Source organism: Schistocerca gregaria, chromosome 4 (assembly GCF_023897955.1).
Source record: "Schistocerca gregaria isolate iqSchGreg1 chromosome 4, iqSchGreg1.2, whole genome shotgun sequence".
Classification (NCBI taxonomy): domain Eukaryota; kingdom Metazoa; phylum Arthropoda; class Insecta; order Orthoptera; family Acrididae; genus Schistocerca; species Schistocerca gregaria.
This window is the reverse complement of record NC_064923.1, coordinates 637,361,660-637,376,765: the sequence shown is the minus strand read 5'-3', so window position 1 is coordinate 637,376,765 and position 15,106 is coordinate 637,361,660. Positions and strand designations below refer to the sequence as shown.

The window sequence follows — 15,106 nt, the reverse complement described above, 5'->3', positions numbered from 1 at the left end:
CAAGGCTCAAGGCATTTGTAAGCTGCTGCAGTTTTTCTTAACACGTGAAGTGACAAGACGTGCAGTTCCTCTGTTCATTCGTACTTAGTGTTACACTCCACACTGATGCTATTATAGTAACAGCCGTCTCCTTAAAGCCTTAAAAAAAATTTCGGACATAAGGTATTATAGACTGATGATATTTTCAGTTATTTTGTGCATTATGTGTGTTCAGTGATTTTATTCATCTTTTTAGATTAAAAAAAAACACTGTTTTTTAGTTGAGATATATGTGTATTGATTCTGTAGTATTTGAAAATTACTAAACTGTTTCTACAGCACTCTTGATGTTAACTAAACAAATTTTTAGCCTTGTCCATTGAACCTGATCTTTTCAATTTTGCAATTCTTTATCCTGTAAAATCTTCTTTATTTAGGATCAGAATGTGTGTGAAACGTAGTGCCTAAAGGACTGTCAGACTTCTTATTTACAAAATGTTTTGGGGGGGATGGCTCCTTTGGTCTCCTCCATATTTGCCATGTGATTACAGTAATAACCGCCTCTTCTGAAGGTTGGCAGCTTTGTTATTGGACATAATAGCACAGGACAATTCATATCAGACGACCTTTCATATAATTGTCATTCTGTAAACATGGTGTCATTTCATTTTGTTCTTTATGTTCCTTTTCATCTTCATTGGCTTGTAAGGGTGCCATCTGTCTTCCCACTTGTACACTATCATTTTTGTGTCATTTTATTGTGCATTTTTTGTTCTCAGTTTGTCACCGTTACATTCTCAATATTTTGGTGTATATTCACTGGCAGGTGTTTGGGCTGTGGGTAATATTGGCCGACAGAAAGGAACAATATGGTGGGCACTAGCCGCAGCCTTCGCAGTATATCCTTTCCGAACATACTTTCCAGATGATTCCACATGGCTTACTACAATGACTTTTTTATCAGCATCAGCATTTGATAATAAATCCAAACAATGGAGGAGGACACACAAGAGGAGGTCTCTTTGCAGGTAACTGCGAAATATTATTTTTCTTAAATCAGAGATGAGTTAGAATATTTTTTTCACCTTAGGAATCATCTGTTAATTTTATGGAAAGTTTATCAACCACTCCTTTTCTACAGGAAAGGCAGTGAGATAACTGTTCTGCTCTATATCTATTGCTGCTGCTTTCCTTTTCTTAAAGATAAATTATAATACTTTTTTCCTTAAACATGTGTGTAGTCTCTGCAGAATCAATGAGCAACTCATTGACCCTATGTTGTGTGCCCCTTGAGCACAGTTGTGGACTGGTGGCACAATTGCTCTGCAATGTCACATGTGGCTATGTTGTAGGCTATAGCTCTCAAAACATTTTGTTTGCAGTAACAGTATCAGAGTTCTGTGTGACCATAAATTTGAACATTTCTTGTTGATCTGTGGTTATGTGATGGTGTAGTGTAAAGCCTACAAGCCATCCTTGTACGAAATGCTTTACAACAACTGCATTTGCCTCTGGCATTGGTAAAAATTTTTACTGACTTGGGTTGTGATGTATTTAACAATAAAAGATCCCTTCTGATCTATGAGCACCTGATCAAAATGCTGATTGGGCTATGCAGAAGAATCTTAAGAGATTGACAAACTGTTGGCAGTTTCTTGCTGTGCATGTCCAGACGAGTGCAGCTGTGATAATGCTTTGGTATGATCAAGACTATGGGCCACAGTCGTGGCAGATCAGTGCGAAGAGGACAAAAAGGAAGAGAATGACTGTAAAAAAGTAAAATTCACTATGGAATTAAAGTCTATATGTTGTCATTGTGGTTATGTGCTGCAGTTGGATTTCCTGTCATAATGATCCATTCTACGAACCCCCCCCCCACCCCCCTCTCTCTCTCTCTCACTCTCTCACTCTCTCATGTATTCATGTCAGTTGGTAAATCACATGGGTGCTTTCACAAGTGTCTCTGTCTTTGATCGTGTACACCTTCCGGGTTACAGGACTGGAGTAGGTGGTGGTGGTGGTGGTGGGAGGGTGCATGGGTAGGTTTTACACCGGGACGGTCACAAGGGTAGGAGCCAGAGGGTAGGGAAGGTGGTTTGGGGATTTCATAGGGATGAACCAAGAGATTTTGAAAGTTGGGTGGATGGCGGAAAGATTTGAGGAAGTCATACCCCTGGTGGAGAGCCACATTCAGAGTCTGATCCAGCCCTGAAAAGTATCCTGTCACAAGTGGGGCACTTTTGGGGTTCTTCTGTGAGAGGTTCTGGGTTTAAGGGGATGAGGAAGTGGCTCCAGCTATTTGCTTCTGTATCAGGTCGGGAGGGTAGTTGCGGGATGCAAAAGCTGTTTTCAGGTTGTTGGTGTAATGGTTCAGGGATTCAGGACTGGAGCAGATTCGTTTGCCACGAAGACCTAAGCTGTAGGGAAGGACTGTTTGATATGGAATGGGTGGCAGTTGTCATAATGGAGGCACTGTTGCTTGTTAGTGGTTTTGATGTGGACAGATGTGTGAAGCTGGCCATTGGACAGATGGAGGTCAACGTCAAGGAAAGTGGCATGGGATTTGGAGTAGGACCTGATGAATCTGATGGAACCAAAGGAGTTGAGGTTGAAGAGGAAATCCTGGAGTTCTTCTTCACTGTGAGTCCAGATCATGAAGATGTCATCAATAAATCTGTACCAAAGTTTGGGTTGGCTGGCTCGGGTAACCAAGAAGGCTTCCTCTAAGCGACCCATAAATAGGTGGGCGTAAGAGGGGGCCATCCTGGTACCCATGGCTGTTCCCTTTAATTGTTGGTATGTCTGGCCTTCAAAAGTGAAGAAGTTGTGGGTTAAGATGAAGCTGGCTAAGGTAATGAGAAAAGAGGTTTTAGGTAGGGTAGCTGGTGATTAGTGTGAAAGGAAGTACTGCATCGCAGCGAGGCCCTGGATGTGCGGGATATTTGTGTATTAGGAAGTGGCATCAATAGTTACAAGGATTGTTTCCGGGGATAACAGATTGGGTAAGGATTCCAGGCATTCAAGAAAATGGTTGGTTTCTTTGTGTTTTATATATATTTTTCCCACGTGGAATGTTTCCCTCTATTATATTCATAATGAAATTAACAGATATAGTTATACAAACAATACTTTTGACAAACCTGTTAATCATTTTGGAGTTAGTTAAGGGCTAGCTTTGCTAATGTTTTTGAATAGAGCCAAATAAATACTTGAAGAATCCTAATGGGTCTTCTTCCAGATGTTTATAATTAGTACAGTATTTATATTTCTTTATAAGTTAACAGTAGAATCTAAGTCCGAAACAATTACTGATTTCACCCTGTAATGATCTGTAGCGAAAGGTATTAACTAGGAATAGTTAAAATAAATGAGGAAATTAATTACATACACAAAACTAAGCAGAGAATTAGACCTGGTGCTATATTCCTTAAGACTAAGGGCCAATGTTTCTCTTTTATGGAAACACAAATTATACTCATGCACATTAATGACACTTTTGCAAAAATTAAAATAAAATGAAGTTAAGAAGGCAGATGACAAAAAGAGAGAGGAATTAAGAGACCCGAGCTTGCTTTGTCACAGGTATCTGTATCAGAATCTTGACATAATCGTAGTTCATGGATTGATTTATCTAAACAATGTTCTGCTACAGCTGACTTGGAAGCCTGTTGGAGTCTGGTGTGCCGTTGGTGCTCCTTATACATGATGTCAGTGGTTCTGGTGGCCTGGCCAATATCTGACATACAACATTGACATGGTATGTGAAATGCCCAGTTTCTGTTGGCCCAGGTCATCCTTAACACTCCCTGTCAAAGCTTCAATCTAATTTGGTGAGCAGAAAACACTCTTGAGGTTATATTTGAGAAGAATTCTGCTGATTTTGGCATATATTGGTCCGGTATATGGCAAAAAGCAGCCTTCTTTGCTTCTTCTTGTGCTACTGCTGACTCCTCTGCCATAGAAGCAGGATGCAGAGCTTCCAGAGTATCTCTGCAAAAATATCTATTCCTGTAGAACACAGACTCCAGTTGTTCTTTCTCCATTATCAAGTTGTCTGGAACCAAAAGAGTTTGTGCCCTATGATCCAGAGTTCTGAGCACACCATTCTTCTGGGCTGGACAGTGGCAGCCACTGGCTCATGGATATAGATTGGTGTGAATTGGTTTTTGGTAAGTGCTATGATCAAAAGTGCTACCTGTCTTCCTCTGGACAGGAACATCAAAGCATGAGAAATTTTTGTCCGTACTTCTCCATTTCCAATGACATAATTATTAACTGACAATAAACAGCAGTCTGAACAGATATGTTGCTGCTAATGACTGACACCTATGTTGGATGGAGAGCCTTGTGTGGCGCAGACTGATGACTGAGCGCATAGTCCCACATAGGCATAAATACTGGACCCATTAAACACTGGATTCAGCTTCGGGGAGCATCTGATGGAGGAGGCGAGTTATGTAATCGAAATATTGTGTACATAAAACACAGGTTACCAGCAGAAAATCCGATTTTCCAAGATGTCTAGCTGAATCTTAGCTTTGGCCCATCATATTTTAACCACGATAACTATAACTGTAATTACATCATTTAACACTGAATATTTTCATGTCTAGTGACATGTTATATTGGTCAGAAACCCTAAACAGTGTGTGTCCACCATGGTAATAATTTTCTTTTCTATTTTCTCAGGCGGCTGACAGTGTTCACATTGTGTTTATCACTGTATATGTCATTGTGGTGTAGCTACATATACTTCAATGCTAAACTCACAGACAGTAATGGTGAAGAAGTTAGAGTGCATGAAGCTTTGCATCATCTTTTTACATCTCCACTATGGACCGACCTGAAACAGTCATTAAAAGACACATACAACTTTGCTCAGCATCATGGATGGTATGAGACATGGAAATTGGTTGTTGACTTGTCAGATCCTCATGGGGAGCAAAATGCCTACAAGGTAAAATTTTCTTCAAATCTTTGAATTCTTTTGTTACAATACTATGTTGTTAACGTAATTACCAGTGATATTGTTGCTGCTAATTTAATTACAAAAAATATGTCTCAAGATTCTAGTTTGGAGTGTAGTGAAGTCCTTCAAAATTTTTTTTAAGAAAAATGAGGAGCTATTTTAATACTACATGACTACTTGGGTTGACATTTTATATGTCTGTCTACCATTAAAAATGTCATTGAACTTGAGATAGCATTTATGTAACTGGTTATTGATTATTCAAGCAAAGTTGATGCAACACTCTTTGACTGTTACCTTAACTGATATTGCATAAATGGCCCAGTCTGTATGAAGTGGTCCAGTAATGGTTGCTTCATCATTTTTAAATATTTTAATTTGCCCTATATTTTATTTTTATGTTATATTATATCTATGTGATTGCCCTATATTTGAGAAGTTCAAAACAGTTTATTAAAATTTATCTTGCTCCTTTACTGGATGGTGGCCATTTTTATTTGTAGGCACCAGATGATTTTTCAGTTTGGTGACATTAGTGAAAATTTGAATATCTCTGCACTGGGTTAAGTTAGAACATTGCAATTGACATGACTGTTTTTAGAGAAGTGTCCTTTCAACATTGTCTATTACACAAAATACCCTAAATTGGAAAATAACCAGTAAAAATGACCTCCAAAGTTTGGTATCCAAATTTTCAAAAATCCACTTTTTAGGTCCAAAAAAATAACAAACGAGTGGTTTATGAGAGTCTATTTTTTCCTATACCTAGATATCATACACTACTAGCCTCATATAGAGCAAGAACACCTTCAAATGTTTCCTTAATTTTTATGAATTTTTGAAATTTGAAAATTTTCATTTTTTTTTTGTAAAGTTTGGGGTTAGTTATCTCAAGTGGGACTGAATATAAAAATATGATTTTTGCACAGTTTGTACACCTATATGATTACAACCTACTGTAAAAATTTCAACTTTGGTATCAGACTGTGAACAAAGATATTAATTTTTGAAAATTAAGAAATAATTCACATTACTCTACAATTGATCTTATGGCTGTTGCCTATTTAAAAGTTTTATTGTTTCATTGTAGTAAAACTTAATTGCGACATATATTTAGTTAACATTATCATCCAATATTCATTTAGTTTATTAGCTTTCTCTTTTGTTCTATGGTAATAAAAATGACCATTTACATTTATGTTTATTGTCAATAAAGAAGTACATTATTGCTGGGTGTGGCATTGTTGTAGTCAGTGTGTTGTGAAACGTCTGTCAGAGTACAGAGTGTAGAATGTGTTATATGCTTTGTTCTGTGTGTAATTTGTAATTAATTTTCAGACATTAACTGTAATTCAGTAACATGGATGAACAGTGCTCTGTTGGGCAGGTAGCAAGTGTAGGGTGTCACGAAACAGTTTACGGTTCAGTTTCAGAAAATTTGAAAAATGAAAATGTCAGTGACTTTGATGATGTTAGACAAACTTTGTTTAAATTTCGAATAAGTTCTTCAGTAAGATCAGTGTATGAGCATCATGAGAAGAAATATATTCTGAAGTACAACCACATTTTTGGTAAAATTGTTGTGATCCACTAAAGTTCATAAAATACCTGTTGCTAAAGGTTTGAGGGAAATAAAACTTGAACATTTGTCCTTTGTATGCGAGAGTGAAACAGCTTCCCAAATGAAATGTAATGTGATTCCTGGAAATTCCCTGTGCCCAAATTGTTATTCAAAAGTATTTGTTGTGAATCCAGAACCAGAATCACGTAACCTTGTTAAGGACATTTATATTCCTAATAAGGAAGCTATTAGCATATTGGATTTTGCTTGTTCTAGGTTAGATGCATCTCCTGCTTTGAAAATAATAAAATTAAATAGCAGAAAAAGAAAATCAGCTATTGAAAAGAAGGTAGAGCAAATTTCAGACAAAATTGGAATATACTTGGAGTCGTACTTTAATAATACAGATACCAACATTGTTTCTAAAGAAGAAGAGAACCTGCCACCGGCATCATCTGACACTGAATATTTCAGCTTAATAGAGAAATTAAAAATTAAATGTTCAGTGACATCTAAAAGGAAAAACTTTAAATTTAAAGTTTGCTCCCCAACTCATGATCAAGAGAAAACAAATAGTTCATGAATTTAACGTTTCTCATTGTTTGGTTAAACTAGCCCGAAAATTATTGAAAGAGCAAGACATTCTTCCAGTTTTAGGAAAGAAGAAAGGAGTAGGCCTAGGTATAAGTGAAGAAACAATTAAAAAGATCCAGCAGCTTTTTTTGAAGATGATGAAAACAATAGAATGTGTTCAGGTTGCAAAAACAGCAAGAGTTGTTATAAATGAGTTAAAGTAACAAAGCATAAACACCTAGTTATGTCAAATTTAAATGAACTTTATGTAACTTTCAAAAATTCTCATCCTGAATGCGAAATTGGAAGGTCAAAATTTTGTGACCTGTGCCCTAAGTGGTGTGTTTTGGCTGGATCCTCAGGGACAATCTCCATATGTGTTTGTTTATATCATCAAAATGTCAAACTGATGATTGCGGGTGCGAAGCCCATTTTGGAATCATTACAACAGTTCTTTTAAGGTGAGACATTAAACACATCATTTCACAATCATACTAAAGTTCATAAAAAATACATTTATTTTGCGAAGATCACAGAATGAGTTGTGGAAGGAATAATTGACTCAGATATTGTTGCTACTGTGTTTATGTACATTCAGACCGATTTAATGTGCAGAGGATGATCTGTATGCTAAAAGTATTAGAAATTAAAATAGTGCTTGCCATCAGGCAGCTTTATTGTACTTCAAAGTATATATTTCTTCTTCATTTATGTGGCCTTACATCCCTAAAAGTGATAGGGAGAGGCATGTCTATATATAGATTTTTACTTTGGAACATGTGAACTGTGGTCCCAGAGCCCTGGAATGGACTGCAGCCAGTTCATTTCACTATTTGTATCAGTGAAATCAAAAATATTGACTAGTGGCCTAACTTATGATGCTTCAGCAGGGTGTATAAGACCCAGGACAACCGGGAAACTGGGGAAAAACCCGGGAATTTTTTCATCCGGGAGAAAACCGGGCAGTCTGAGTTGTAGTGGGGAAGTGGTTCGTCGTCACGTGACCTGTGTTCACGTTCAGTGATTTTGTTGTTTCCTCTTCGTTTATTGCTCGCACGCTAAACCATAACAAAACGGATTTTTGTGGCCGTGAGCTATTGAATTAATTAAAATAGTTCACATAATTACAGAAGGCTAAAATATGTTTTTAGTTTCAGATTTTATTTCCACCTTTCTGACAGTCAAGCATTAATTGCCTTACAGAACAATGAAGTTATTTTTGCCGGTTTTTATTAATCTTTTCTGCTGAGACAGTCAATTTATTTGAAACAAAGTGTTTGATTTCACACTATTGGCTAGTTTCAACTTTTCGCTGCATTTCAAGTGCACGTATGGCATTTTGTTATATTGAACCAAACATGAGATAATATAGTACTGGTACTTCAAGAAAATTTGGGCAACGGCCTTGCCACAGTGGATACACCGGTTCCCGTGCGATCACCGAAGTTAAGCGCTGTTGGGCATGGCCGGCATTTGGATGGGTGACCATCCGGCCGCCATGTGCTGTTGCCATTTTTCGGGGTGCACTCAGCCTCGTGATGCCAATTGAGGAGCTACTTGACTGGATAGTAGGGGTTACGGTCAAAGAAAACCATCATAACTACCAGGAGAGTGGTGTGCTGACCACACACAACTCTTATCCGCATCCTCACCTGAGGATGACACGGCGGTCGGATGGTCCCAATGGGCCACTTGTGGCGTGAAGATGGAGTGCTTACTCCAAGAAAATTTACATATGATTGTGCATTTGAAGCCGAATTATGCATTTTAGTATGGTTCATGAAATTCCGACGCTTTTGAAGTATCCCCTTTTGTCTTGTTCCTTTTATGACACAGTGGAAGATCTTTTAATGTTTTACACGTACAAAAATAAGGGCTTCCTGCGTTATCGTAGCTGCGCAAGTGCGATGACGCCTATTATCTGGCGCTCTGTTGCAACTGCTGAACCGAACCTATGTCTAATAGGTCGCGGGAAAATATTGCGAATGGTGTTTTGAAAAGCGCTACATTCAAAGCATATTTACTTATACGCAAGATGAACTATATGCAAGAATGTACGATGAATTTCTTAAATCGCAAAGCGTTTCACTCTCATTTAAAAGTCAACTCTTTCAGGACGACCATTTAGAAGAATTTTAGAGTCCAGAAGATCAGACATTTACGTCTTTATTAAAAATTTTACTGGTACATTTGTGTGATGTAATTTAAAGTGCCACATGCGCAAAAAAGATCAACATTATATGTGGAAACTTAGCTTCTCTTCCAGCTTATTAAACTTAGAGACCAATATTATATGTGAGTGCTATGTATGTTTATTTAAACCATTAACTTTCGTTATTTGTGTGTTCGCGATACTTAAGAGTGATATTGCTATTGGCTGACTACATCACGTGTCCTATGCTGTCATCAGCTGGCGAGATCACGCTTGCAAAAGTGTATCGCAATCTCGATTTCAGTGCTTCGGAAAGTGCCATGCGGTGTTTGGTGGAATTCAAATTTATACTTTCGTAATACGAAAATATGCAGCGCACATGTTGCTGCACATCAAAGGTGTTTTTCCCCCCTGAGATTCATTTTCTAAAGTGCTGGGAAACTCTACGTCGGTATATAAAACAATAAACATTCAAAGGAGAGTTTTACAGTGCCGAGGAAGAGTATACTGTCACTTAACATAGAAAAAGTGTACTTTCGCCCGGGAGAAAGTATATTTTTAACCAAAAAATCTGGGAATTTTTTTTCCTTGTCTACATATACACACTGCTCAGTATTAATTGATTTTACTCATCCAGCTACAAATAACAAACTACTATTTGTTGTGGAAATAAGAGCTAAATGGGCTTGTCCACTTCAGTAATACCATCTTTGATACTGTGAGGTGTCACTTTAAATCATTTTGTATTTTCCGTTCAATGTCAAAATGCTGTAAGAGCATTGACATCCCTGTTCTCATCTACACTGACGGGTTGAAACGTCACGTGATTTTATTCCCTCCAGGAATCCTGGTTCCCAGCAATGCGGACCCCTGCCCTCCGCGGCTATATGGGATATTACAGGAACCGTAGCGACTATAATCGAGTGTCATGTGGAGTTTGCATTTATGTCCTAAACTTAGTCTGTGGTGAACAAGTGTCTCTTCAAACCTCTCTTGAAGCTGTGGCCGTCAGAATAAGGACGATGCAGGAAATAACTGTCTGCAATGTAAATCTTCCTCTAGGTGGTGCAGTGCTCCTGAATGTATTAGCTGCACTTATTGATCAACTCCCTAAGCCTTTCCTACTTCTGCGAGATTTTAATGCCCGTAACCCCTTGTGGGGTGGTACCATGCTTACTGGCCTTGGCAGATGTGTCGAAACTTTACTGTCGCAATTCAACCTCTGTCTCTTAAATACTGGGGCCGCCACACATTTCAGTGTGGCTCATGGTAGTTACTCGGCCTTTGATTTATCAGTTTAAATCCCAGGACTTCTCCCATCTATCCACTAGAGAGCACACGATAACCTGTGTGGTAGTGACCACTTCCCCATCTTCCTGTCACTGCCCCAGCGTCAGGCACACGGATGCCTGCCAGATGGGCTTTGAACAAGGCGGACTGGGGAACTTTCACCTCTCCTGTCACTTCTGAATCTCTGATGTGATGATTGAGCAGGTGACTAGCATAATTGTTTCTGCAGCAGAAAACATGATCCCTCGCTTTTTAGGTTGCCCGAGGTGTAAGGCAGTCCCTTGGTGGTCGCCAGAAGTCGTTGAAGCAATTAGGGAGTGTCAGCGAGCTCTACAGTGGCATAAGTGCCACCCTTCCCTGGAGCACCTCATAGCCTTTAAATGGCTCCGTGCCCATGTTCGCAATCTTATCAAACAACGGAAGGAGGAGTGTTGGGACAGATACGTTTCCACCATTGGGTGCCACACATCACCTTCCCAAGTTTGGGAAAAGATCAAACGTCTTTTCGGGTACCAGGCCCCAACAGCTGTCTCCGGTGTTACCATAAATGGTGAGTTATGTACCGATGCAAACGCGATTGCTGAGCACTTTGCTCGAGCCTCTGTGACGGCCCCCCTGCGGGTTCGGGGGTACGAATAGGCCCGCGGTATTCCTGCCTGTCGTAAGAGGCGACTAAAAGGAGTCTTCAAAGTTTCGGCCTTATGTGATGGTCCCCACTTGGGTTTGACCTGCCATTTTCAAAATTTCCGTTGTTAGTGCGTGCCATTTGGGGAAGGACGCCTTACGTGGTGTTTTTCTATTGGTCCATCGTGCACCTCCATATTGCATGCTATCTATTGTCGTGTGGAGGGATTTACACCCCATGTCTTCTGGGTTGCCTCCTCGTCTTGTGCGCAATCCCCTTCTTAGCGCCCACGGCAACTGTGGACCCTTTCAACACCTAAAATCCAGCACGGTAGCCAGTCCGTTGTGGTGGGGTCGTCATGTACCCTCTTGGTGGTAGCCCCCTGACCACGCAGGGATCGCACTACAGATGCCAGAGCTGTTTCCTCCCCATGCATGCCAAGGAGTATGTGCCCATCTTGTCTGGGGCACGGGGACTCCGGGAAATGGGATATCGGCCAGGTACCCGTTGCTTTGGCTGGGTGGCGCCCTTGGGGAGAGCCCTCGTTCGGAGTAGGTGGCATCTGGGCGGATGTGGCGCAATGAAGCGCAATAAATCTCAGCAAGCTGGTGGTCGCACTGCCACCAGCGTCTCTAAGCGAGGCAAAATTGAATTCGATGCTGCACAATATGATCCTCAGTCGTTCCCCTCGTTGGCTGCGCCATGGGAGGGACGCAGATCTAGTGCCAAGCAGGAGCCTTATGTACCACAATACCTTGTCTGCAGCAGAAGTGATGGTGACTCCTTTCTTTCGACAAAGCCTATGTTTTTTGTGGAACACCTGGAGGATAAGTTTGGGGAAGTGGCGGGTTTGTCTAAAATGAGGAATGGGTCCATCCTCCTCAAGACGGCCTCCCCAGCCCAGTCACGGGCGTTGCTCTTGTGTGATAAGCTGGGAGACGTCCCTGTTACCGTCACTCCCCACAGTAGCTTAAATATGGTCCAGGGGATTATTTACCATCGCGACCTCTTGTTACAGTCCGATGACGAGCTGAGAGCTGACTTGGAACGACGTGGTGTGCATTTTGTCCGTCGTGTGCACAGAGGACCCAAGACCAACAGGGTGGCCACCGGTGCCTTTATCTTGGCCTTCGAGGGTGCTGTATTGCCTGAGAAGGTCAAGGTAATGGTTTACCGTTGTGACGTCAAGCCATACGTCCCTCCCCCGATGCGGTGCTTCCAGTGCTGGAAGTTTGGGCATATGTCCTCCCGTTGCCCATCCAGTGCCACATGTCGAGATTGCGGACGCCCCTCCCATCCCGATTCTCCATGTGCGCCTCCGCCTGTCTGTGTCAACTGTGGGGAACACCACTCTCCATGCTCGCCGGACTGCCCCGTTCTTCATAAGGAGCGGAAGATTATGGAATTTAAGACCCTGGACCAGCTTACTTATCGCGAGGCAAAACTGAAATTTGAAAGGTTGCATCCTGTCCCTCTTCAAACTTCTTATGCTGCAGCTACGTTATCGTCGCCCTCGCGGGCGGCAGTTGTCGCCTCCTCTGTGCCGCCTTCAGTTTGCCCTCGAGGCCGTCCATCTCTGTCTGCCCCCCTTGTGTCTGGGGGCAAGCCTTCCTCTGTTGCCCCCTTAGCAGTTGGGGGCAAACCCCCTTCTGTCACTCCCCCCGCACATGCTTCAGGAGTGACATCTGCTCCAAAACCAGGGGGCTCGATCCCTCCCCCTCCCCCTTCTCTGCCGGCATTGTCTCTGCCGGCTCCTCTCTCGCGGAAGGGGTCCCTCGGGGCCCTCCCTTCTTCCGTTTCTTCTGCTACCCCGCCGGATGTCAGCCAGTGGCTGAAGGTTCATCCACCTGCTGGTCGTAGGGCTTCTGCGTCGTCGTCAGCCTCCGACGCTCCTTCAGAGAAACTCTCCCAGCCCTCTAAGCCAAAGGACAGACGCGAGAAGAAGGACCGGAACGTGTCCAAGAAGAAGGACACTCCGGCAGTTTCAGTACCGCCTGCTGTCAATAGTTCTGGCTCTGGGGATGCGGTGGAGATCCTCGCCTCTGCCGCTTATCTCGCCCTCACGGAACCCTCGGGGACCTCTCCTATGGACACAGCTGACTCTCGCTCGGTGGCGGCCGTTGACTCTGCGGCGCCGTCTGCCTCTTAGTGGATTTAACGCCCTCCCAGTCCCTTCCTGCTTCCATTCTCCAGTGGAATTGCGGCGGTTATTTCCGCCACCTGCCTGAGCTCCGGATGCTTTTGAGTGTTTCCCCTGTTCTGTGCATTGCTCTTCAGGAAACTTGGTTTCCAGCAATGCGGACCCCTGCCCTTCGCGGTTATCGGGGATACTATAAGAACCGCGCTGACTGTCAACGAGCTTCAGGTGGAGTTTGCCTCTTTGTTCACCACTGTCTGTAGCTCACCAGTACCCCTTCTGACGCCTTTAGAGGCAGTCGCTGTCAGGATTGAGCTCTCGCTGGCTATTACTGTTTGCTCTGTTTACATTCCTCCGTATGGGCAACTCCCCCGACATGTCTTGGCTGCGCTGCTGGCTCAACTCCCGCCGCCATTGCTGCTTCTGGGCGATTTCAATGCCCACAACCCTCTATGGGGTGGGACTGTCTCCGATGACCGTGGTCGCGCTGTGGAGCATGTGTTGGCTCAGCTCGACCTTAGCCTCTTGAACACCGGTGCTCCCACGCATTTCAGTGTGGCCCATGGCTCGTTCTCGGCCATCGATCTCTCTCTTTGCAGCCCCGGACTTGTCCGATCCCTTCACTGGAGAGTGCATCCTGACCTGTGTGGTAGTGACCATTTTCCCATCTATTTGTCACTGCCCCAGTGTCATTCTTCTGGGCGCCTGCCCCGCTGGGCTCTCAACAGGGCTGACTGGCCGGCTTTTACTTCCGCTGCCACCATTGCTTCTCTCCCACAGGGTGACATTGACGAGGTGGTCCGTGTCTTGACCTCGTCAATTATTTCTGCGGCCGAGACTGCCATCCCTCGCTCTTCTGGACTCCCTCGGAGGAAGTCTGTCCCCTGGTGGTCGCCGGAGATTGCTGAGGCTATTCGCGACCGTAGGCGGGCTCTCCAGCGTCATAAGCGGCACCCGTCTCTGGAGACCCTCATCGCCTTTAAGAAGCTCCGTGCCTTGGCCCGTCGTCTTATTGCACGGCGTAAGCAGGAATGCTGGGAGAGGTACATTTCATCCTTGGGCTCCCGTGTCTCCCCGTCGCTCGTGTGGTCCCGCATCCGGCGGATTTATGGATACCAGACCCCTATGGGTGTCCCTGGAATCTCCCTGGACGGCGCTGTCTGCACGGACGCCGCCACCATTGCTGACCACCTTGCCACGCACTTTGCTACGAGCTCTGCGACTGCAACTTACCCTCCTGCCTTTCGCTCTCTAAAGGAGCGCGCCGAGCGGACGCCGTTATCGTTCCACACACGTCGTTCTGAAAAATACAATGCTCCTTTCAGCGAGAGGGAATTCCTCGCTGCCCTCGCCAATTGCCCTGATACAGCGCCAGGACCGGAATGCATCCACGCGCAGATGCTGAAGCATCTCTCCAGGGACTGCCAGAGACACATCCTCACCATCTTTAACCGCATTTGGAGCGACGGCGTGTTCCCGTCGCAATGGCGAGAGGGTGTTATCGTTCCCATCTTGAAGCCCGGTGCGGACCCTCTGGCGGTGGACGGCTATCGCCCCATTATACTAACCAACGTTTTGTGCAAATTGCTCGAACGTATGGTGGGGCGGCGTTTGTGTTGGGTCCTTGAGTCGCGCGGTCTCCTCGCTCCATCCCAGGGTGGCTTCCGTCAGGGCCGGTCTGCTGCGGACAATTTGGTGCGGCTGGAATCTGCTATCCGTACGGCCTTTTCCCGCCGTCAGCATCTCGTTGCTGTATTTTTTGATCTGCGGAAGGCATATGACACAACATGGAGGCATCACATCCTTGCTACGTTGCGCGA

The 15,106-nt window shown here is 43.6% G+C and overlaps 1 protein-coding gene and 1 pseudogene across 1 annotated transcript in view; both read left to right on the top strand.

Moving 5' to 3' along the window:
* Nucleotides 1–15,106, top strand: part of LOC126266924 (dnaJ homolog subfamily C member 22) — a 46,558-nt gene that overhangs the window by 16,164 nt on the left and 15,288 nt on the right. Inside the window, exons 3-4 of the mRNA XM_049971615.1 lie at nucleotides 806–1,007; nucleotides 4,669–4,936. Of these exons, the coding sequence (XP_049827572.1) occupies nucleotides 806–1,007; nucleotides 4,669–4,936 (470 nt within the window). The remainder of the gene's footprint in view (nucleotides 1–805; nucleotides 1,008–4,668; nucleotides 4,937–15,106) is intronic.
* LOC126268468 (5S ribosomal RNA) lies at nucleotides 8,478–8,594 on the top strand (annotated as a pseudogene).